Genomic DNA, 24,283 nt, shown 5'->3' with positions numbered 1-24,283 from the left:
CCACATTTCCAACAAGCATTTCTGGAAGGGGAACACATATTTTCATCAATGTTGCCACCAACAATTAACAGAAAAAGAAACAAAGCAGAAGAAGTGGTTATCTCCTACTTCACAAGCATATATCGCTGCAGAGAAGGTGATATGTGACAAGAGGCTTCTAAAAGACCTGCCCAAAGCGAGAGCATTTTTCATTTCCTGGGATGGTAGCCCGCCCTCAGTTAGCAGCATTAGATCACAACAACAATATTAAACGTGATAAAGCAGTCATTAAGTCAGGGACAAACAAAGGGCAAGACCGTTACAAAATGTTTTTTGCTAAAACACAGAAGCAATGGGTTGTAAAAGCAATGAAAGAAAAGAAAGAGTACCAGTACATTGATAAACTACTTGTGGAGGTTGTGAATGCATGCAAAACTGAGGAGATTGAACTTGTACATCATGGCGAGAATCTTCCAAAGAACATTTCTAAATCATGTCCACCCAGGAAAGAAGTACTTGTAAAGGAACATCAGTCTAGATTTGCATAAAATGTCAGTGGTGATGTTAGCTATGGCAATAAGTTTTGCCATACCCATATAATATGATGTTGAATCAGTGAAGACAACTTTTGTACTACTTAAAAAATGTTCATTCTTAAATATTAACATAGCAAAACCTTTTGCTATAGCTAGTTTCACCACTGCATTACACAAACTATTCATGTAATTAATTATAGTTATATTATAACCAGTGTAATAGCCAAGCCACATTTATAATCATTTCTTTGTAAATCTGTTTTTTTTTGTAATAAATTAATAATAATAAATGTGCATAGCATGACCTATAAATGAGCTGGCTATGCCACTTTAATATTGACATACAAAGTAATTGTAATGGGTATATACCTATATCATAATAAAATACTTCATTCATCAACATAGTGAAAGCCTTCAAATTGAAATTCCTCTGCAAGGCCAGGTGGAGGAAATGTTTCTCTAATGCGAGTAACTGCACATGATGGCAAGATGACTCTCACTTCTCTACCCAAGACACCCCAGCACCATCTAGCCAACTGTCTATATGCAATATGGCGGTACAGTTTGTCCTCGGGCCCATCATATGCTACCTCATATTGCTGCTTGTACTGGTACCAAGCTGTTTGTAAAACCCACCTATTAAGACAAACAGGCTCAAAACCAGGATGTTGTGTAATGCACAAAGGGACTTCGGTGGTCTCATTCGTTTCTACTGCCTCTAAATTTTTGTCACAAATATTGGAAATCTCTTTGCAGCATAAACATTCCTCGTTATTATCCATTATTTGGCAGTTACCACATTGACACCTGAATATGTTAAAAGAAAGGATCTTGAAAAGTAAATGTCAAAACTTCAATAAAAATTGTATCTTACAATAAAAACTTTAAAATCTAAAGTATTATGTGTGTGTGGACGTGGTCAACTTCAAAAACTGAAAACGTACTTTTGAGATAGAAACAATGGTCTAGAATAATATAACATTTTACTACCCACCATTCAAGATTGTCGCGCCGAGATTCATCGTCAATATACAAAAATTCCTGTTCTTCGTTATCCTCAAACTGGTGAGCTTCTTCGTGTTCATCAGCCGGCCATTCGGGCTCAAACTGATATGGCCGAATATTGTTTGTTGGATTGTCTTCCATTTCACTATCGATTGGTGAATTAGGCCGAGGTTCTTCGAAAAAAGCCATTATAAGCAATTGTTTTGTTTTTGTGCTAGGCTGTGCGTTATTATTTTACTTTGTTGTAAACTCAACTCCAAATCGGTTTGACGATATGACGTCAAAATAATTTCCGCTGACGCTTTCTGTGCCCACGCTGCTAAGCCTCAAAACAGCTAAAATAGCGCACTTGAAGACGCGATTTTGTCAAAAATAAAATAGCTGATGTAAAAATTTCAAAAACATAGTAACCTTTGCATAAAAATGGAACTTTTAAGACCATCATTATTTTTGGGTGGAGTTCCCCTTTCAGCAATTCTTGAACATGCTATATCAGTTATAGATATTTTGTTGCAAACAACAAACTAAATTAAAATGCTGTAGTATTGGTTGCGTGATTTTGGTTCCTTGTTTGTTTTGCACTTTTCGACATATTGTAAACAATAAAGATAATGGGAGTATTTTATAAAGGCTAGTTGCCATAGCTTTGGAATTGCCAGTTTGTGATTTTGTAAATAAAGTTTACAATCTAATAGCTAATAAACAACTTAATATTAAGACCATCATAAAAGAACTGCTTTTTAAAATTGTGGATTCAAGATTTGCACTCATAATGAAATTTTTATTCAACAAGTTGTCATTGACTATATGTCCTTGAAAACTCTGTTTTTAAAAATTTAAATCCATTTAAGTAACTTTTGAAAGCCCGAAATCGTGATTTCCAATTTGTGCAAACATATGGACTAGAAAGAAATCATCTTAAGTATTCGTTAATCGGTTTATATTTGAAACGTGCGCCAAGCCGCATGACTATGCAGGAGGAGAGTAATTCATATCACATTAGAGTATTTCATATCAATCAACAGTTTCTAAGGATGTTATTTCACTTAGCTGAATCAGCACAAATCGTACTTAAAAAGAACATGAATTATCTCGTTTTTTTATGCTTACGTACTTGCACACAAGTAAAAATCTGTGACTCACGAGAAGGTACTTTTGAAATAGCTTGCGAACGTTAATGAAAAAGCTAAAAAGCAATAAGAGCATATGTGGTTAAAATATGGCTGATGTTGTTGACGCTAACAAAGTTTGGGAAATTTGGCTTAAGTGCGCACAAATATTAGGAATCCAATTATCTATTATTGCGCGTTTTTCATTTTTAAATGCCATCTTTTAGAAACGTTCTTCAATAATTCATTCAGTGAAGCTTAACTTAAGCTCCAATTTTTGTAATAATTCATGCACATAATAATAACAAAAAACGAAAGAAAAAACGGGATATAGATGCCCAGCGTTCGCGTACGCTTTATCCAAAATGAGCAAGAAACAGGGTATATGCGTGAATTTACACGACGTTGGTGTAAACAGACGAATAAAAGTGTTATATGACACTTAAAGATGTATTTTGTTCGAACTTGAATGTTAGTTCAAAACTTACTCTTGCATGTAGTCCATTCTTTCTCTTAAAACGTCTGTTTGATGGTTGTATTGTAACAATGGATGAACTTATTTTGATAAGTAATTGGTTTGCATCATTTGCCTCTCTCAAAATTTTGCGCTTGTAAGTATATGGAACGCTACAGATAATTTAACAAATTGCCTGAAGGCAAGGGCTCTACATTTTATCGTTGGAAAACCTTTGGAACTTTTAATTCTACTATTAGGTATTAAAAAAATCTTCGTGCAATTAGAAGTTACAAGGTTATGAAAAAAAATTCGAAAAATTTTATAAGAGGTAAACTGTAAATGTATATTTGAAAAAGCTGTTACACAAGCATCCTATATCGGCTTACCTTTTTCTTCACGACGAATAGGGTGGAAAGTTCAAGGTTCATAACGTTTGCTTTTTTTTTTATTTTCTCTCTGGAAAAATTCGTATTTAGCTTTCTACTGAAAAAAACGTTTGTTATCGGGTTGGTGTTCATCGTCATGATTGGTTGTACAAAAGCAACGTCAAATTTCTCTATATGGATACTTCAAAATAAACTGCTATTTATTCAATAAGTTGATCCACAAAACATTTCTTTTACATGTTAGTCCTAAAATAAGGCTAGTTTACCTCGCTAAACCTAAAATTTGATTTTAGAGAATCACAAGGTGAATAATGTAAAATATAATGATATCGTTAGATATATTTGTTTTATATCACTAGCGAAGACATTAAGTTTCCAATCATTTCGTCTGCGCATTTGCACAGCGCATAAATTTAAACTGTTGCCATTGTCATACATCCGTATTTCACTTTCTTTACTTTTGCAAAGGGTAATAATTTGCACAGTTACACGCCCTTACATAATTACATTACATTACTGACTTTTATGCACATTGTTTATAGGGCAGGTAATGGAAGAACTTGCCATATAAAATACTTATTTGCTGAAGAAAACTCTTAGAATGACAATGAACTTTTGAAAACGGTTTAGTCGGGGTTTTTTTATAATTCTGAAAATATTAATGTTGTGTGATGTCTGAAGCACACAGAATGTAATGTCACATTGCATAATGAGAATTTGAATTATCAAAGTATTTTCTGCTATGTTGCATTCATCGAAAAGAGTTCTGTCCTCGTAAAAAAAGTGATTTCATTCAAAAGTTGTCAGGAAACTACAGGATATTTATAAACTAACAGCAACTCTTTATGTAATGTGACATCCTTTTCCCTTAAAGTTTGACTAAAAGAGTTTATTTGTAAACTTAAAGTTATAAATGAACTATTTTGAAAAGTTCACTGTCATTTCACTAGTTTTTTTAAATGAAATTATAATTTTAATAGAAATTTTTTTCTTGCCTTTTAAGTGAATGTTTGAACTTCAAGTAAAGTCTGTTTAATATAGAAAAGCTTTTTGCGTACTTTGCTAACAAGCAATCATGTGCAAATTTGCGAACTTTCAACCACTTTAAATGATAATTGTTAGAAAGTGCAGAAATTTCGATTAAAACTGAAAAACAAGCATGACTAACATGCATTGGAACATCTAGGATGGAGTGGCAAAATACGTAATTGCGAATAAACTTCTGAAATTTTGTCTTGCAAAAGTAATGAAATTGAATTGGTTCGCTGGAGCTGTGAAGATCGAAACAATCTTGATCTAACTTGAAAGTTAAATTATTATATATTTTACTAGACTTTGTTTCAGCTCACAGTTTTTAGTACTACTTAAGAGAAATTAAATATCAGGACATAATCTATTCTACTTTGTCACTTGAAATAAGTAGTTAAGAATAATACCTGTTAATGCAGATAAGCTACGCTACAACCTGCGTGTGAAGTCATCGCTAATGGCACCGACAGAGTAATTAAGAAGAAGCTACGATGACAGGTATATTATTAGATTAAATAATTTTCGCAGCTTATTTTTTTTGTTTGAGATAATTTCATAAGAGCCAGATGGTATTTTAATTGCATGAACAATAACGTTGTTATTGTCACGATGTACAAACTACGCAAAAGAAACTAAAATTTTCAGTAAAATATGTGATCAATTATTTCTTAGTCTCTAACACTTTCATACTAATGAATGAAGTTTCGTGCGAATTAATACAGCATTCCTTGCTTTACGTCAAAAATTTTTAATGTGATGTTCTTTCTATGTTGAAACAGCCACCTGTGTAAATAAATTCTGGCAACTTAATTATTTAATATCTACATATTTTGCTTGGAGCTTTTGACTAAGACTTTATACATGCACGTAGTCTTCTGTTAAGTGATGTTCGTTATCTGGTCGGTGAACATGTTCATTATGTTATCAGCATATTTTCTATTAATTACAGCTGTTGAAAACATAGTTTCCGTGCAAATGAACTCTGGCTTTCTTGAAAAGACAAATATGCGTTTGCTGAAAAAGGGTTAGTTAATACTATGTATGAAATGAATTTCTAATAGAATGTTTTAATCTGCACATATTTGTTTTGACAAACTTTACATAATATAATATACCAATACTAAATTTCGATATTGCAGAAAAAGAATAAAAATTAAAAATTCTTCTTAACTCCTTTAAGTACGTAACGAAGCGTGGTTCATGAGAGAATTTTATTTGTTTGTATTTTTGTCAAAGATTTTGAATGATAACATTTGGTCACCATACAAATATTCTCTTACTTATCACCAAATTTATTACATCGTATCATAATACTGGTTTTACTACGCAACTGGCATTGTATTATGGTTGCAGATGCAGCATGTCATTTGACTAAGTGCAAGCGAGGCTTTCTTGTGTCCCCTCATTTTGAGCTATTAAGTTTATTGTCACATTGCGGTACTTTTATTGTGTTACAAATAATTACTATACGCCAATTTTTTACGGTCTACTTAAAGCCTTAACATAACATAAGCATAATCATATGAATGACTACGCATAAAAACTGAATTTCTTCATAATCTTGAGCTTATGCTTATCATTATGCTGCAAGTAAGAATCACGCTAAAGACAAAACTCGCTGCCAGCGCCATCTGTAGTGGAAGACACAATAAAATAAAACAACAACAAACCGTTTTGATCGTATTTATAAATCGTTTTGATCGTTTTGATTCTTGATTTGCCAAGAAACTATACCGTTAGCAAATTCAGGAAAAATTGTAAAAATACAAAATTCACTTCACACATACAATATTAAATTGTTCATATGACAACGGCACGCTTTTTGTCCGGTCTCGTTTAATCGGGATACCGGTTTTATCAACTTTGATAAAGTCAACACTGGATTGGGGCGATAATTTGCTGACTTGCAATAAACAGGTGCGAAACTTGTCAAAAACAACCAGATATACAATATTGTAGCGACGTTTTTTCAAAAATACAACTGGATGATTTTCGAAACAGTACATGGCAGTGAAAGTTTTGAACGAACAACTGTAATTTCTTAATCGAATCAAGTACAAAGCAAGAAATATACCATTATGAAAGCAAGATTAGAAAATAAATAACGAAGTAATGTTGGACATAGTAAAATTATACGATGTACTATGAATGCTGCTAACAACAAAAGCTTCAGTAATATAAGGCTGACAAAATGTGTTATGTTGGTTTCTCCTCCAAAGTAAACTTTTGTCCAGATGTAAAAACTCTCATAAAAATGTACAGGTATGTAAACATCCCTGCTTGGCAAACGTTCCTCCTCGCACTCCGCCTCCCATGTATATAGGCACTAGTTATGCTCGTCTAAATGAAAATGTCTAAAAGAAAAACAATTAACAACGGAAAATACCTAATTCCAGTGGCAGATCTACGGCTAGAAAAACTAAATTATATAAAACACTGGGTTTATTATTGAGATATTATCTCAACTTTGATTTTAAAGAACGAAAAGAAAATTTAGGCAGCAGCTTCTTCTAAGTGTAATAAATATGGCAAAATGCTTCATTATGAATAGCCACTGCTTTATAATTTGCGTTGTCAGCAATTAAATTAATATTACGGGAAAAATCTAATTAGGGTTTTCATACCCTTTTTTTTAGCGTTTGCTTTTTTTCTTTGAAATTTTTAGAGAAATAGTGTTCTTGCTATCTTAAAAAAGATAGTAAAGAGCTTAAGCAACTACGTTTTACTGGACGGCAACGGCAAGAGGAAGTTGTTTTTATTTCCGTTCTGCGTTGTATGTATTTTGTTTACGCCGTCGGGCGTCCGCGCCGACGTGAAAATAGAGAGTTTACGAAACTTCACATTTTTACGACGACGCCGGGAGTTAATTTTAGTGCGCATGCTTCTTAACATTTTGGCTGCTTCCTTTGGCGACGACGCCGTGAAATCGTCTTCTTTAGACGCGTCCTGCATGTTAAAGATGGCGGATGAACATCAAAACACAAAAAGGTAGGAATCGAACAGTTTTAAGTGTTTAAAGCCTTTTTTAGCAATAAGTTATTGTTATGTTCAGTTTGTACTGAGATAAGGGTAAATTATTTAACACACAGAGTACTAAATCGATTGTTTTTTTCCAATATTACAACTCAACTAATATTTTATTATATTTTTATATACACGAAATATTATATATTTATAATTAGTTTATTTGTTTGGTTTCTTTTGCATTCTTAATTATTTTTGTAATTTTAGCAAAAAAGCAATGACTTGGACAAATGAACATAATGAAATTCTAGTTCGTGAAATGTATTTATTCCAACCATGGAACTTCAAAAAAGGATCACAGCAACGAGGTAATGCATGGGAAATCAGTGATTCCTTAAATGATATGGATAGCCCAAGGTTTAACGTGACGCAAAAGTCTGTTCGAGACCACTACACTTTACTTCAAAAACAACAAAAGAAAAGATTAAGAGAGGAGGAAAAAGCTTCTGGGATCTCTCCAGAGCCATCTGCAGTAGAAACTTCCATTGAGGAAATTATTCAATTGTTCAGAAATAGAGATGAAGAAGAGAAAATTTTAGAAGAGAAACAAAAACAAAACTCTGTTGCAGAAGTAGAAAAGGCTGTGGAAATTAGACAACAGTCAATGGAAACATTAGCTGAAACTTACAAAAGAAAATCTCAAAGTAAAGATGGTGAAAAACCTAAAAGAAGAATGTCATCCAATGGAAGTGAAATCATTGCCTATTTACAACAAAAGTCAAGAGTTTATGCAGAACTTAAAAGAGAAGAATTGATGTTGAAAAAAGCTGAAGCTGATGAAAGAAAACAACAACAAAACAACATCATTTCTCAACAGGAAGCTCTCACTAAAGCCTTAACTGACAGCATTGCTGCTCAGCAAAGGCAGCAAGAGCAACTAATGCATCAACTGCAATTTCAAAACACTGCTTTACTAACATTGATGCAGAATATTGTTAAAAAAGACTGAAATGTTTTATTAAAACAGTGCATATATTTTTGCTTGAGAGTAGACCAAACTTTTTTCACATAGAAAATTTACTGTTGTTGATATTATAGATGAAACATTCATAAAGTTGTCCATAACAAGAGTATATTTGAGAGATGTTAAAAAATGTTCCTGATGACTTAACTCTGTCCATTAAACAAATAGTCAACTTGATAAAATTGAATATTTTTGAACTTTTTACACAAAATATTCATGTATAGATGGAGGTTGAAGTTCAAAAAACTGTGAGGTTGTAGACCCATAAAAACAGCATCTTGCATTATGAAGTAAGGTATAACAAGTGTATATTTTCCCTACTGCACTAAGTTGTATTTTTAGGTTCTTTTCGAAGTCAAGAAATTTAAAATAATTAACTATGTCCCCAAAAATCCATTCGACAGACACTCTTACACTGCCCATTGCTTTGTTCCATTGTTGTTGTTTAGGAGTTATTCTTGCTCCTTTAAATGGGCATTGTAGTTGAGGTCGATGAGGATAAGCAAGGTCACCATAAATGCAAACAGGAGTTTCGTTGTTCAAATGATCCAGCTTCTGAAGCTTGTTATATAAACTGGATTGGGAAAGCATTGCGCTGTCATGGCGTCTACCCTCCACAGGACCAAAGAGATTAGCCACAAGACCATTTGGAACAGCAACTGACTGAAATTTTATGCCATGAACTCTTTTATGGCCATTATAAAGAACTCTTTGATTTTGACCAGGTTTAGAAATTGGACGTACTGTCCCATCGACAAAACCAAAACAATTTTCTAAGGCACCACTCTTCTGAAACACTGCACTACAAAATTCATGAATGTTGCCTGAAGATAACCATGGTTGATCAAATGTTAACAGCAAACGGTTACACTCCATGTATAAAAAGTTTATGACAGCATTACTGATCATACAGAGTTGAGGGACTGGTCTACCAAATCTTGGCAACATATCCAGGTATCGACAACGGTAGGCAAAACGTTTCAAAAATATGCACAATGCCTCAACTCTATCATCCTTAAGGCCGTTATAACACGTAATAAATTGTGGTAGCCTCAAAGCATGCACAAGAGTATAAATGTGTGATTTCATAAACCGAAATTCTGCTTTACACTCGTCGTCGCTTAATTTATCTAAATCAAACTCTTCGTATTTCCAATAAGGCAAATCCGGACTTTTAGCAGTATATAAGTTGAAAAGCAAAATAAAGTCTTCGTCGTCGATTTTTTGATCCGAATAAGACATTAAAAGACGCTCTCGAATTGCTTTCCACTTTTGCATTTTTTGTTTTTGAATTTTTTTGAAAGCAATGTTTTATATTCCCGCCAATTATTTTTCCGCTGAAGCGACGTTGTAAATTTGCGTAAACAAAAAATACGCTTGCGCCGGCGTTGTGAAACACAAGACGTCGCCGTCGCGAAAAACAGTGGAACGTAAACTCTCTAGTATGGGATTCTATTGTCGAAAACTTAAATAAAAAGGAAACGCCAGTTTTTACTTTAAAAGACAAGAGAAGTGTTCGAGACCGGTGGAGTCTTTTAAAAGCTAAGTTCAAGCAGAAGATGCGCGAAGAAGAAAGGGCAAGTGGCATTGATGTCGACGAACTATCGGAGAAAGAAAGTTTGATTGAAGTGTTGGGCCAAAAAGAGGGCAGCCTCCTTGAGGTAGCATCAGTTCAAAAGCAAAAGGAAAATGCAAATGCTATTGATATAAGGATGACAGCCTTGGAACGAATGGGCGAAACAAGCAAGAGAAAATCTGATGGGCAAAACTCAGATGTTAAGCTTAAGAAAGTACGCCGCGGAAGTTGTGAATTAGTCGAATATTTGAGAGAAAGATCAAACAAGAAATTGAAATCCGTCGTGCAGAATTAGAAGTAAAGCGAAATGAGCAAGAAATACAAAATCAATTGAGTACCCAAGCAGCTACACAACAAACAGAAGTCTTAAAATGATGCAACAACAAAATCTAAAATGATGGAGAGCCAAGCTTTACTTCTTCAGCAACAACAGCAATTGTCAACAGCATTTCTTGACATTATTCAGAGGTTCACAACCAAGTAAGATTGTGTTGCCACTTACAAGGAAAGAATTCTTAACTGTTGTGTTTTAGCAATCTGTGTAACTATGAACTTTTAATGTTTTGTTATTTGAATTATAAGAACTTTCTCACTTACACTTGTCAGTATTTACATAACAAGTTATATACTTGCTAATTGTTTGTGTGTTTAATAATGAGTCATTTTGGCATTCATTAAGTAATTCTCCAAGGTTGGAGGATCTAACTGAAAAAACTTGGATGTTATATTCCATACATGCAAGTGAGTGAATTTCTTAACAATGCACAGACAATATATGCTTTTCCAACACTACTTAGACCTATTTTAAGTTTTTTTTTAAGTCCATGAACCGGAATGAGTTGATAACATCTCCAAATAACCATTCCACAGACACTCTAACTGAACTCATTTGCTTGTTGAATTCTTTCATTCTGTCTGTGATTACCCCATGCCGAAAAGGAGCTTGTAGATGAATCCTCTGTGGATAAGCTGGATCCCCATATATGCATAATGGTCTCCCATCCACAGAAAAAGCATTTTGTTCCAGGTCTTGAAGGAAGTTTGAGTCTGCCAGCATACCAGCATCATGTTTTTTTCCTTCTGTAATATAGAAAATATTTGCCTGAGTTATAGACTGTTTTTGCTTGTACAATATAGTGTGTACAATAATATTTTCATTTAAATAATATAAGCATACCAACTGGACCAAAAATATGTGCAATCAAACAATTTGGCAATGCCACACCCTGGAACTTCAAAGAGTGAACTCTTTTATGGCCATTGTAAACAATTCGCTGATGTTTTGTTGGCCGTGAAATTGGTCTGACCGTTCCATCAATAAATCCATGGATGGCATTGGCATAAACCTGTAGATTTTCTGGGCTTAAAAGATCATGGTTCCATTCTGTAATTTTTTGCTTATGATAATTAAAAATAAAGTCAATGATGGTATTTGCAATCATACACAACTCAGGAACTGGTCGCCCAAATCTGCCAATCATGTCTGAAAATCGACAAGGGTAAGCAAGACGATTTAAAAGAATGCATAGCCCCTCCAGTCCTGAACATGTTGTCCTTTGTGGACACTTGACTATTTCAGGGATTCTAAGATTTTGTTGGAGGAAAATCAAATCGTGTTTGTTGGCTCGGAATTCTACTTTACATTCATCCTCACTTAGATTATCTAAACAAAATGGCTCATAATTTTTGAATGGAAGCTCTGGGTTCCTTGATTTATATGCCTTGTACAATATGATCAATTCATATTCTATAATGTAACCTTCTTCAAAAAGCACGAGACAAAAGTTTCGTATTGTTTTAAACGAAGAGATGAAAAAGAGTTCACTTTCTACCGCCGCTTTCTATTACGAACTTTGCTTAACTGTTTTAAATATAAGCGGCAACGTCATGCTCGTCCCAGTCTTCCGCGATCTCTCACGACGCCGTTGTCGGATGAAACGTTGTTGCTTAAGCTCTCTAGTAATACACACCGAAACACGATATTAAATATAAGAACGGTTTATTCAACGTAACATCCATTCAAAAAAGCTTAATAACTCATAAAATTTTTGACATTTACATTGAAATCATGTCACGTGAATGAAAAATAATGACAATATGCCTTAAATTGGTGATCTACCCTGAACGATTAAAGAGTTGAGATTTACGAGGAAACGCCGAAAAAATTGAATCAATACAAGAAGAGCATAGTTATAAAACATTAAGAATTAAGCACTTTAAAAATTTCACTTTATATTATATCACAATAAAAGATTTTTGATAAATCCTTCGAAGAAAAAATCAGAATCATATTGAGAGGTATTAAAATCAATTTTTAAGTGTAACGGACATAAATCAATTTAGCAATAAATCAATTCATGTTAATTGTCGAGTGAAAACTAATTTAAGTAGACAGACTAATCCGATACTTCCCGCAAAAATGTGACGACAGTGACGAATGATGCTACAAAATATCCCTAGACATCAAAACGTCACATATTTGTTTGGAATGGTCCATAAAGTAAATTAAAATGCACAAATCGGACCTTATAAGGTCTGATGGTTGGCTTCATAAGACCTAATTGACGTTCATTGATTTTGTTTTGAAAGATAAATGTTGAACACTATAAACTCTTTTGAAGGAATGAAGCATAAAAATGGAGTTGGAGGCTCAAAATCACATTTATTTATTTCGTATTACTGTAAGAGAGTTAATTGCCACACATTGTAAGTTTTTGAGGAATACCCCTGGACTAAGCAGAATAGTCTTTAATTGCCATAAATGAATGAGATCATTTTTACATACGACAAAGCTCTATTGCATGTAGCAAATTTGCAATAATGTTTTTTGACTACTACAAGAATGGATAACACTAGGATAGTATTGCGTGCATATTTTCTAAGCACAATTCCCTTTGAGAACTTGTGCTCGATGATTTTGCGCCGATGCATAACTACGGTTCTGTGTCATAAAAAGTTATATTTTTATCATTAGATGTTTCACTCAATTTCTCTCTTTTAGTGACATGTTTAACTCATTTCATCACCTTCCCTACTTCAACGTCCAGATTTTCGAAATATATTAACCTTATTTGATAACTTCTCTTCGACTTCTTGAATCAACACTCTTTTGTAATTTTTCAGAGACATGTCTGCTCATAAAAGATATCGTGTTTGAAACAACGTACCCCTCTCGACTTTCTTGTTCAATGAAATGTTTACAAGATCCATACTGTGAAGGAATCAACTTTCGCGAAGACAAAGGGATAGGAGATGTAAACTGTCAGCTTACACATACACTTCCACAGAACCATGAACCTTGCAGTAATAATGTGTGGAGCTTTTATAAATTGTTGAATCCCCAAAGAAAGGTATAAGTTATAAATTTGTAAGGCTTTAAACCACCAATATACTTAGTTTTTCTAAGATAGTTTAAAAAGTATTGAACTCATTAAGATACCAAGTATCAAAGAAAACATGTGTGGAAATGGTGGAACGACGATTGTTGATTTGAGCAATGGACCTGGCACTGATCCTTATAAATGTAAATGTCCTCCTGGCTTCACTGGAGAGAAATGCTTCGTCAAAATGTGTAAGATTTTGCCTTATTTAAATAAATGTTTCCTGCGATAATTCTTTCAAAATCGATAAATTCGCCACTTTAAGCCTCCTTAGTTAATCATAAATGAATTTATTGCGTTAGATTCAGGGGTTTTTTCACAGTCAACATTAAAAATTTATATTTAAGAAAATGCAATAAAATGTATTTTAGATATTTTATCAACCATACTTTAATATTAATTTTATTTAAAAATTCTTCACTCAAATTTTGATTTAGAGCTATCAGGTTCCACTTACTTTATTAAACTGACAAAAGTATTTTATTTTTAAGAAGTTTATTTCAATGAAAATTTGCTTGAATTTTTCAACAAAGTATAGCACATATAAGAAATGACTTTATCACAAACATTAATTGCATATGAACTGTTATTTTTTATTACCTTTGATATTTTTATTACCTTCAAATAGGCAAATAAGCATAAAATATACAGAAAATTATGTAAATTGTAAAATTTCATCAATTGAGCAACATACTGAGCTACGGTAACGACTTAAACATTAAACATTACTCCGTTTTCTAAACTAGTCAATTTGAATGACGAATAAATCAGCACAAAATTTTTATGACTTTATTCCCCTGACAGTATTTTTTTAAATTTAATGCAATAGTTACGTAACTTTAAGTGGCATTGAAATAGATAAGAATCATTTATGAGCCAGCGTTAATTTTTTTTCAAAATCAGTAAATCACTTAATCACTTAAAAAAATGTTGATGGCCGAAAATTTCATAAGTAGGATGGCTCACATTCATACATCAATATTGTATAATTCATAAAAGAAGTTGATTAAAATAGAAACTATTATAGTAGAAGATGCGTAAATAATATTAGTACTCTCACCCCCGCGATATTAATCTTCCTTTAATACTGGAAAAAATCTGATGATTTACTAATAAGAAAAAACCCTGATAATAGTTAAGGGCCAGTTATTAAAGGAAAAATTATCATATCTTTGTTGTTAATTGCGCTAAATCAACATCACTAAGAGGTTACAGGAGGCAGGAGTTTTGCATTAAAAATCAAATAACCGTATTTTCACATGTTTATTTATTTTATCCATGACCTTTTGTACATAGGTTCTTTAAGGGACGTGTACTTTTATGACATTTTTAGACTTTAGTATTCACAATTGCTGTTTGTATAATTGTGATGAATGATTGCTTTAAATACTGCAAATGCATGTCAGCTGATCAGAGTAAAAATCTACATCCATGCTAATATATATAAATGTTTACGAGTAAGACATACAAATATATTTTAATTCTTGCGGAAGTCTTCATCTCACTTCTGCTAGCGTTTTAAGAGTAACATGAGGGACATTATGACAAGATTTTTTTAAGTTTCTCAATGCATTCTTGCATACTTTCATAGTTGGTTTATTTTTCTTAATTGAAATTAATTACCAAAATTCGTACCGTCTGTATTGTAAATTGATAAATTATTCAAACGAAAATTTAAATGTTATTAATATTTAAATTTTTCTGGATATCATTGAAGTGAACTTGCTTCATTCAAGATAAACAACATATTTTATTTTTCAAAGATAAACTATATGCTGTCAGGCTTCAAGGATCAAAGTCTTCTGAGGGATTTGGTCGGGTGGAAGTATTTTACAGTGGACAATGGGGAACAATATGTGACGATGGATGGGATTTAAAAAATGCTGACGTAATATGTCGTCAACTTGGTTATAAAAGTGCTTTCAAAGCTCTGCAAGGTAGTGATGTTCCTAATGGTAGTGGGAAAATATGGCTAGATAATGTTTATTGCAAAGGTCATGAGTTATATATATCAAATTGCTCTAACAATGGATGGGGAAAACATAACTGTGGACATCATGAAGATGCTGGTGTCAATTGTTCTAAAGGTAAATATTGCAGCATTCATTTGTTAATAAAGCATCTGTTTGTAAGACGAGTTGAAAATTCACACGAGTTCGTAAATTAGACAGCCATCGCGTAAACATTTAGGCGGAGTCTAGCAACAACCATTGTTTTATGTGTCATAATTTTTTAGAGATTTTTCATCAGTGCTCACCATATATCAAGTAAGGAAATTAAATTAAGTCTAACTCGCATAAAGTAAAATATTTATTTGATTGTTTCCAATGAACCAAGAACGATTCTTTTAAAAATTAAAGTTCAAGTTGACGCGTAATAATATGTCTCTTCCTACGTTTTACCACCAGTAACTCTGATATATTGAAGAAATTTTTAATTGTGCAAACGCGTACTTTTAAGCAAAATGTGAGGGCTCTTAAAGTAAAATGAAATCACTATAAACACTTAGTGTTTTTCGTGGAAATGAAAAATTCAGAAATTGAAATAACTTGAGTTAAAACTAGGACGCTTTGTGCTAACGCTGGCTCTATTGTCAACTATTCCGAAGATTTTCAAGGTTAAGAATGTTATAAATTTCAAAAAGATTGATAATCACTGTATTTGTTAACGTATTTGCGTAGTACGTATTTAGCGCTGTCTACGAGCTAAAGTTTTGCCTATAGATCATAGGCACTAACTGCTTGTAGGATTTATGTAATATTGAAAAAAAATTTACCTTTCGTACGTTACACATGTTTGAGCTATCGCACATATTATACAGCTGTATTCAAAAATTTTTTGCTTTGTATATATATTGTTTTTAATGCTTTCTCTTCATCTTTATAAAACCGTTCAATTTGCAGAAAGTAACAAGCAAGCTTCAATGCCTCTTTATATTTTATTTCATTCAAACAAACAGTCCCACTCCTCACGTCAGACACTGTAAATATTAAATTACAAGTTGAATTCATTTTGATGACAGCTGCATAATTTATTAAGTAGCTCAAACTATGTGACGTACGCAGGGTAAAATTTTCTTAAATATTTCATAGATCATTCCAGAAATTGAGGTCTATGAAGTAGGCTAACCTTTTAGCTGATAGACAGTGGCAGCTTAGTACTAGGAAAATACGGCGATTACCAATCTTCTTAATTTTCTTAACATTGAGGCCAACATAAATCTTATCCTCGATATAGCTTGCAAACCTTATTTGGGACTTGCTTTATTTGAGTTTAAAAGTTTAAAAACATGTAGAAAAACTAAATACTCGTACCATGGCCCCTTTCACACACTCAAAATGTTAATTAATTTTGAGTTTGACATTTTAAGTACGACGTATGAAACGGGCCTTAATACAAAATAGAGGTGCACACTTACAAAGCGTTTTTGTCACAGACTTACTCAAGTTAAGCCTTTTAAAACATTTTTTCCAGCTTTTCCATCAGAATTTTGAACAGCATTAAGCTTTGTGTCGTCAATAAATGTACCAAATTATCATATATTGAATATTTGAAAATAATAGGTACAGATAAAAATGAGCAAAAATCTTAGTCAAAATTTTATTTTGATGGGAATGGAAAACACATGAAATCACGTTTTATTAGTGACGAAGAACTTGATATCGCCTGTTTGATCTTTTTGAGAAAAGCATGAGCAGATTAAATCCACACAAATAACGTAAAAACCAACTTTTTTCAACATCAATCGTTGACAACGTCCCGGCTTGATTTCAAAAATAACAAAATTTTTACTTTAAAAGTTCAAAGACCTTCCGTCAGGCTCCAAGGACCAAAGTCTCATGATGGAGTGGGTCGTGTGGAAGTATTGTACACAGGGGAATGGGGAACAGTATGCGATGATGAATGGGATTTAAATGATGCCAAAGTAGTATGTCGTCAACTTGGTTATAAAAGTGCTTTGAAAGCTCTGCAAGGTAGTGATGTTCCTGATGGCAATGGAAAAATATGGTTAGATAATGTTTATTGCAAAGGTCACGAGTTGTATATTTCAAATTGCTCTAACTATGGATGGGGAAAACATAACTGTGTACATGATGAAGATGCTGGTGTCAATTGCTCTAAAGGTAAATGCTAAAGAGCTAATTCCCAACGAAATTAAATAAATATCTATAAGAGACATGTAGGTTAGTATGCAGTATTTTAGCCAAACCAAAAAATTTCTTATCTGCAAAGAATTTTTCAGCTCACCATTAACGTTCCTGTCAATAGCAGTTGATGGTTTTCGCAAATACGTATGGTGAAGAGAAAAAAATATACATAGCAAGATCAGATTTGTTGGCTTTCTAGCCCAATGTATCCAGCCAAATGAAAGTTATTCCCGGTTTTATTTGTAAAATAGTGCAATCTCTTACATTTATGAGTGACCATCGAAAGAAATCACGCTTAGGCACTAATCCAAAAAACAGGTATACAATGCATTGGATGAAAAAATGTCAAATTACATTTATTTAACGCACGAAAAACGTTTATAAAAAGCTTTTAAAATATTTAATTGAAGTCACATATCAATTTGATATAAAATGTACAAAAATTCTAATAATGGCAACCTGCAAACAGGGTACCACAAGAAATAATCTAGTAGGCGTAAAATGATTATAAACAGTGTGTTTCAAAATAAAGTTATTCCAAATTAACTCGCTGGTTAAGTTTCTGGCTTGCATAAGTTACTGAATACTCCACCGTTAATAACAAGTTGCTGCAGGAACATAAATCAAAAAAATTGACATTCTGAATTGTTTTGCTCAATTTGGAGTTGATTTTATCAACTATCTCAGCAAAATGTTATTCTCTTTTAAAAGATTCAAAACATGCAGTGAGAATTGAAGGAGCGAAGAGTTCTGTTGGATTTGGTCGTGTGGAAGTTTTTTACAGTGGACAATGGGGAACAATATGTGATGATGGATGGGATTTAAAAGATGCTGACGTAATATGTCGTCAACTTGGCTACAAAAAGGCTTTCAAAGCTCTGCAAGGTAGTGATGTTCCTGATGGTAATGGCAAAATATGGTTAGATGATGTTGATTGTAGAGGTCATGTGTCGTCAATTTCAAATTGTTTTCATGCTGGATGGGGTAATCATAACTGTGGACATCATGAAGATGCTGGCGTAGAATGTGCTTAAGATGGTTATCAGTATATTAACCTTCATGAGAAAGTACGAATGCATTATGTAAGCAAAATGTCTGATGAATGTTCTTCCTTAAAGATTTATTCTCAATTTTTACAGATCTTACAAAATATTTCCTGTAACTGCTGTTGCAACGTTTGTATGTTATTAAAATGTACAGCGAGATTTAGATAGTGATTGTACATGAAATATACAGAGACAACAATACTTAATTTTCCCTGATACTATCAGTTTCAAAATATTGCTAAAAATGTAAGTCCTAATTTTGAGCATGGTCCAACTTATTTAAGAAAAAATATGTACACATAACGTATATGTGGATAGCCTGTAAGTATTAATAACTATGGTTCAAATCATATTATAAATGTAGAGAATTATTTGTTAGAGATTTAAAAATATTCTTTGTGCTCACTGTTCAATCATATAACTATCTTTGCATTTGTTTTAAACACTTGCTATAATTGCTTGCAGCGTGACTGTTCTCACGTGCTTACTTTACTTAAAGTTTAATCCTTCAGATTTCTCACAAAATTTAACGACAAATCCCATGTTATCTTGAACCAAAAACAATTTTAGAAATCAATGCTACATTAACTCAAGTTTGATGCAAAGACTTAAATGATATGTAAGAGATGTCGTTTAGTTAATTTGACCAGTTACCAGTAGCGTAGCCAGCACGCAATTTTGGTCCTGCTATGTTAAATTTTTGTGTTCAACCACAGTAAAAACAACAGATCTCTAAAGAAATGAATAGTGCTTATGATCTAAAATTTACATAGCGAGACTAAAACTTGCAGGCTGGCTACACCACTGCCAATTACTCAACATAAATTTCACTTTACAAATTAAATTTATTGATTTACAAAAAAACTACAGTCATTCTTTCTGCCATTTATTTAATTCACGAATAGACTACATGAGGCCAAAGTCAGCAATATCGTTTATAGCCTTTCCTTGCATAAGATAAACACGACAAAAATAAAATATTCCAGTGGTTTTGAAAAAAAACGCGAAAAATGCTATAATAATGAAACATTACCCGAAATATTAGTCATTAGATGGCACACGTATCATAGATAGCTTAACAAAGTGACTGCCATATTTTAAGATGAAGTATAAAGGTGTTAAAAAAAAAACAAAGATTTTACGTACATGTTAATTTTTTATTCAACTGTGCAGGAAAAACAAGATATATGTAATAAAACATAATAAGTGTTCTCCAAAGCCATGCGGTATTGAGCAAAACATAATAAAAAGATTAAATAGCAATTAGCATACAATAAGCAACGCTTACCAGATCATGTGACTAGTACAATGATTAGATATCTATATATATATATATATATATATATATATAAGGGACTCCGTCGATTTCAACGATGAGGGTTCCGCGAAGCGGAACATCCTGGTTACTGAAATTATAGTGAAGGCAGCTGACCAGACTGCAATCACTCGTACCCTTCACGCAACCACAACGCTGATATCAGCGTGACACAGTGTGACAAGGCTGCAACATTGCAGATACAGGTACAGTCCATCCGAGGACATAGTTTCCTCTACCAAATTTCCCTCACATGGCTTTGGTCAACCCGGGCTAGGTTTACAGACACATTGCCAGATGTGACACGAACTGGGATTGAACCCGCGCCTTCTGGCTTACAGCTCACGCCATTAACCATTCAGCCCACTCGCCCCATTTAGATATCTAATACTTAGTTTAATACACATATAAAGTATCGTCATTCTTAACAGCACATTCATCAAGAGTTTCACGTCTGCATATCTCCATTTCAACAACGCCATGTACAAGAAAGGTTCGATGCCCAATTCATTTTTCTAGTTATTTCACGTAAGTCACACCATACAGTTTATACTCATTTAGGTCTTATCTTACGTAAAACGTCGTAACTTCTCTAAGGATATTTAAGAGTTTGGAGTTCCAAACTCGTTGCAATCTAGATTGCAACGAAAATAAATGTTAAAAGTGTTAAAAAATTTAAATCAAGTTAAGTTCGGAGAAAACCAACAGGTTCCCAGTTGCTTGTAATTACGCTTATTTGAAGCAATAAAACACTGAGAAATTGTCATCTTTTTTAAGCTTACGTTTGTCAATGAAAAGCACACAGCAAAGTTTGCTTGATAAGCTATTTTTCTTTATGCTGTGTAGTAAGTCATGTGAATTATTTTATCTTGCTGTAAATAATTTAATTTCATATTTTTAAATGTTTCATTCTGCAAAATTCAAAAATTCATTATGTATTAGAATGCAAATACTCAGCACACACCACTGACAAAATGTTTGGCTCCAAATGCCTCATACTTCTGATAATAAAAAAATTTTCCAGAAAGATGTGAATTTGTGAAGCTCATTTATAGCTCTAGTTTGACTGTAATACATTATGGAAACAGACGTTTTTGTAAAAAAATAAATTATTAAACGGCCACAAATGCAATTGTATTTGACATTTTGCAAAGCGGCTGTTGATTTTGTTGATATTTCTCTGAAAATGTTTAGCCATATATGATACTGACATTAAACACACAATCGAAAAGCATGTGGCAAAATGTATGGCGACAAAAACCGTGTTAGGATTAATATATTATATGTATGGCGCCAAATTCCTCATACCTCTGGTAATGAAAAATTGTTCCAGAAAGATGTGAATTTGTCTTGCACATTTATAGCCATACATTGCTGTAATAAATTATAGAAACAATCGTCTCTTTAAAAAATTAACTCAGTAAACTGCCACAATTGCGATCTTTTTTTTGAGATTTTGCAAACCTGCTGTTGATTGTGTTGACATTTCTCGGAAGATGTTTGACCATATATGACACTGACATGAAAAAATCTTTGTTCCAAAAAGCTTTTTTACGAAAAACATTGAAGTTTCTTCTCACTCACGCAGAATGAATTCGAGCATAAACCTTTGCCATTTGTTTCAATTTCCTTAAGTAATAACACAAAAATGGCTGTGAAACGGAAAAAATCCTGTAATTTTCTTATCTGTAACATATTAACTTTGTACACTTTGTTTCCAATCACGCGTATCGAAGCTGAACTCACGTGATGTGACTTCCAGCCACCTTCTCACCTGACTCCCCAGACTACCACTCATGAGAGATGCCTAAAGAATTGTACGCCATGAAGAAGGAAGTCTCCAACAGTGTTTGTACTTATGTCAACACATGTTGTATCAGCTAAGAGTGACATTTCAAGGCAAACACGCACAGTCAAAATAAGATCTTAGAATACAAAAATAATATTATATGATTTAACAAACAAACAATAAGCAAATTATATATCCAAATTTAGTTTCATTTGATTCAGCACAAAACAGTATTATGATGCATTACTTTGCAATATCTCTCGCCACGTAAACGGCGTCCATGGCGCTGAACTCCAGGAAAAGGTACATATTTGCAATAGCAATCCAAGAACATTTTAACTAAAAAAAAAGATATAACTTGTATCGTTCTGATTTTAATAGACGTGCCTCTTGCAAAAATAAAATGATTATAGATCAACCTAATTTTTTAAATCTTCTATAAATGCGACAGGCCAGGCCAGGCCATATTTCTCTAAAAACAGGCTTTGTTCTACGCATTGCAAATGGAATAGTAAAACTTGGATAAAGGTGTTCTCATAGGAAGCCCTTGGTGCGTCAAAAAATAAAACTGCCTTAGTCATTTTTTAATAGCATGAAAATTTTAGTGGTATATAAAATTTGACCAAGAATCCTCAAACAACTGTGTTTTATGCACTAAGTCTTTACAAGTTGACGAACTAGTCGTGCTTAAGTGTTTTTAACCAAACAAATGCTAAAGCTATTACTTTTGAAAATATAATATAGTCGGTTTTACTAATGCGCAGAGCATGTAATTTTGCGTGCTAAATGCGTTAGTTAATTTTATTTAAGACGTAATTTTTCAAGAGTACAAAGTAACTTTGAAGGTTACATTACAATTTCTAGGTAAACACACTCAAGCAACAATCAGAAAACAGTTGTCATTGTTACGACGAGGTAAACAAACATCAACAAGCTCTGAAGACGTACGTTGCGTTAATAACATGCATGAAGGGGTAAATAACTCGCAACATTTACAACTTAGATTATAACTTCATTCCTCATTCCCTTCTTGAAATAAAATATACCTGGTTTTTCGGCTTCTTGTAACATATCTACAAGCGAGGTGTTTGAACAACGAGCAAAAGCCAACAAAATAATGACGTAGGTCAAAATACTCATTTTGTATTTTCTGAAAAAAAGAGGTGAATAAAAGTTAATAGAAAAGAAATATCAAGGTACAACATTCTGAGCAATGATTTTTACTAAACTGACCTTAATGATTTTTTTTAAACTACGTAAAGCATTAAAATGTCAAGATTCGGCCCGTTCTTATCAAACATTAAAAGCAATCTTAATTTGATTTATTGCTAGCTGATCACAGAAATAGGTATATATATTGTTTACATACATGCAAGCATCCTGTCCAATTTAGTCAACTCTTCTTACTTAAGTTTAACATTATATTTGCGCATGCTATGTAAAATATATTTTATCGACAGCAAGAAGCAACCTATCTTAAATACATGTATGAATCGTGACAAATTTTTTGACAACATTACCAGAAATATTAGTCATTAGATAGCACACGTATCATAGATAGCTTAACAAAGTGACTGCCAAACTTTAAGATGAAATATAAAGGTGTTAAAAAAAACAAAATTTTACGTACATGTTAATTTTTATTCAACTGTGCAGAAAAGACAAGATATATGTAATAAAACAAAATAAGTGTTCTCCAAAGCCATGCGGTATTGAGCAAAGTATAATAAAAAGATTAAATAGCAATTAGCATACTATAAGGAGTGCTTTCCAGGTCATGTGACTAGTATTATGATCAGATATCTAATACTTAGTTTAATACTTATATAATGTATTCTCATTCCTAACACTCCTACTTGGATATTATTGTTAAACAAGACTAAAGTTCATTGATTTCATAAACTCCCAATTGTCTTGAATTTATCTTAATGTCTCTGAAATTTATAAATTTTCCCTTGGATAGACTTTTGGACATAATTTCAGATAACATTTGGTCTATATGGCAGAACTTCACATCATAATGGTAAGCTTTCATGATTTCCGGTCACGTTTAACTATCATACCAAGAACATAGTTCACTTCACCCAAGCTTTGAACTTTAAATCGTTTGCCAATTAATAACTTTCCTTTGTTTAACATGTCAATATTGTTAGAGAAAAGTAAAATGTCATCTCCATGGACAGGACCACAAAATTCATTCTTCCATCCTTTGCCTCGATCGATTTAACATACAAACATTGGTCTGAATCGTCTTGTTTATATCCAGTTGTCTTCAAGTAATGGTGTACAGCGGAATTCCAGCATCGAGCCGCTTTTTTTTAAGCCATACAAACTCTTTTCAGTTTGCACACATGAGTAGAATTATCTTTATCAACATACCCATCTGGCTGACGTATGTAAATCTCTTCATTGAGATCTCCTTATAGAAACGCTGACTTTACGTTTATGTGATTAACTTCCCAATCCAGAGAGTTAGCTAGAGCAAGTAAAGTCCTCATTAAAGTCTCACAGGCGAGAATACCTCAGCATCAGTGGCTTTA

General features: G+C 33.0%; 3 protein-coding genes across 3 annotated transcripts; 2 read left to right on the top strand and 1 right to left on the bottom strand.

Annotated features, from left to right (window-relative positions):
* Positions 1 to 605: 605 nt before the first annotated feature.
* Positions 606 to 1,709, bottom strand: LOC124457225 (P2X purinoceptor 7-like). Its single transcript, XM_047007505.1, has 2 exons — positions 1,510 to 1,709; positions 606 to 1,322 (listed from the first exon to the last, which is right to left on the bottom strand). Exons 1-2 carry the CDS (start codon positions 1,707 to 1,709, stop codon positions 905 to 907), a joined length of 618 nt encoding a protein of 205 aa, XP_046863461.1. The 3' UTR covers positions 606 to 904.
* A 5,712-nt stretch (positions 1,710 to 7,421) lies between these two features.
* On the top strand, positions 7,422 to 8,474 carry LOC124457224 (trichohyalin-like). Its single transcript, XM_047007504.1, has 2 exons — positions 7,422 to 7,489; positions 7,733 to 8,474. Exons 1-2 carry the CDS (start codon positions 7,452 to 7,454, stop codon positions 8,472 to 8,474), a joined length of 780 nt encoding a protein of 259 aa, XP_046863460.1. The 5' UTR covers positions 7,422 to 7,451.
* A 4,920-nt stretch (positions 8,475 to 13,394) lies between these two features.
* On the top strand, positions 13,395 to 18,627 carry LOC124457223 (neurotrypsin-like). Its single transcript, XM_047007503.1, has 4 exons — positions 13,395 to 13,636; positions 15,209 to 15,532; positions 17,246 to 17,569; positions 18,305 to 18,627. Exons 1-4 carry the CDS (start codon positions 13,522 to 13,524, stop codon positions 18,625 to 18,627), a joined length of 1,086 nt encoding a protein of 361 aa, XP_046863459.1. The 5' UTR covers positions 13,395 to 13,521.
* The last annotated feature ends 5,656 nt before the right edge of the window (positions 18,628 to 24,283 follow it).

This window comes from Xenia sp. Carnegie-2017, unplaced genomic scaffold (genome assembly GCF_021976095.1).
Source record: "Xenia sp. Carnegie-2017 unplaced genomic scaffold, XeniaSp_v1 HiC_scaffold_6, whole genome shotgun sequence".
Classification (NCBI taxonomy): Eukaryota; Metazoa; Cnidaria; class Anthozoa; order Malacalcyonacea; family Xeniidae; genus Xenia; species Xenia sp. Carnegie-2017.
This window is presented reverse-complemented; position numbering and strand designations above follow the sequence as displayed.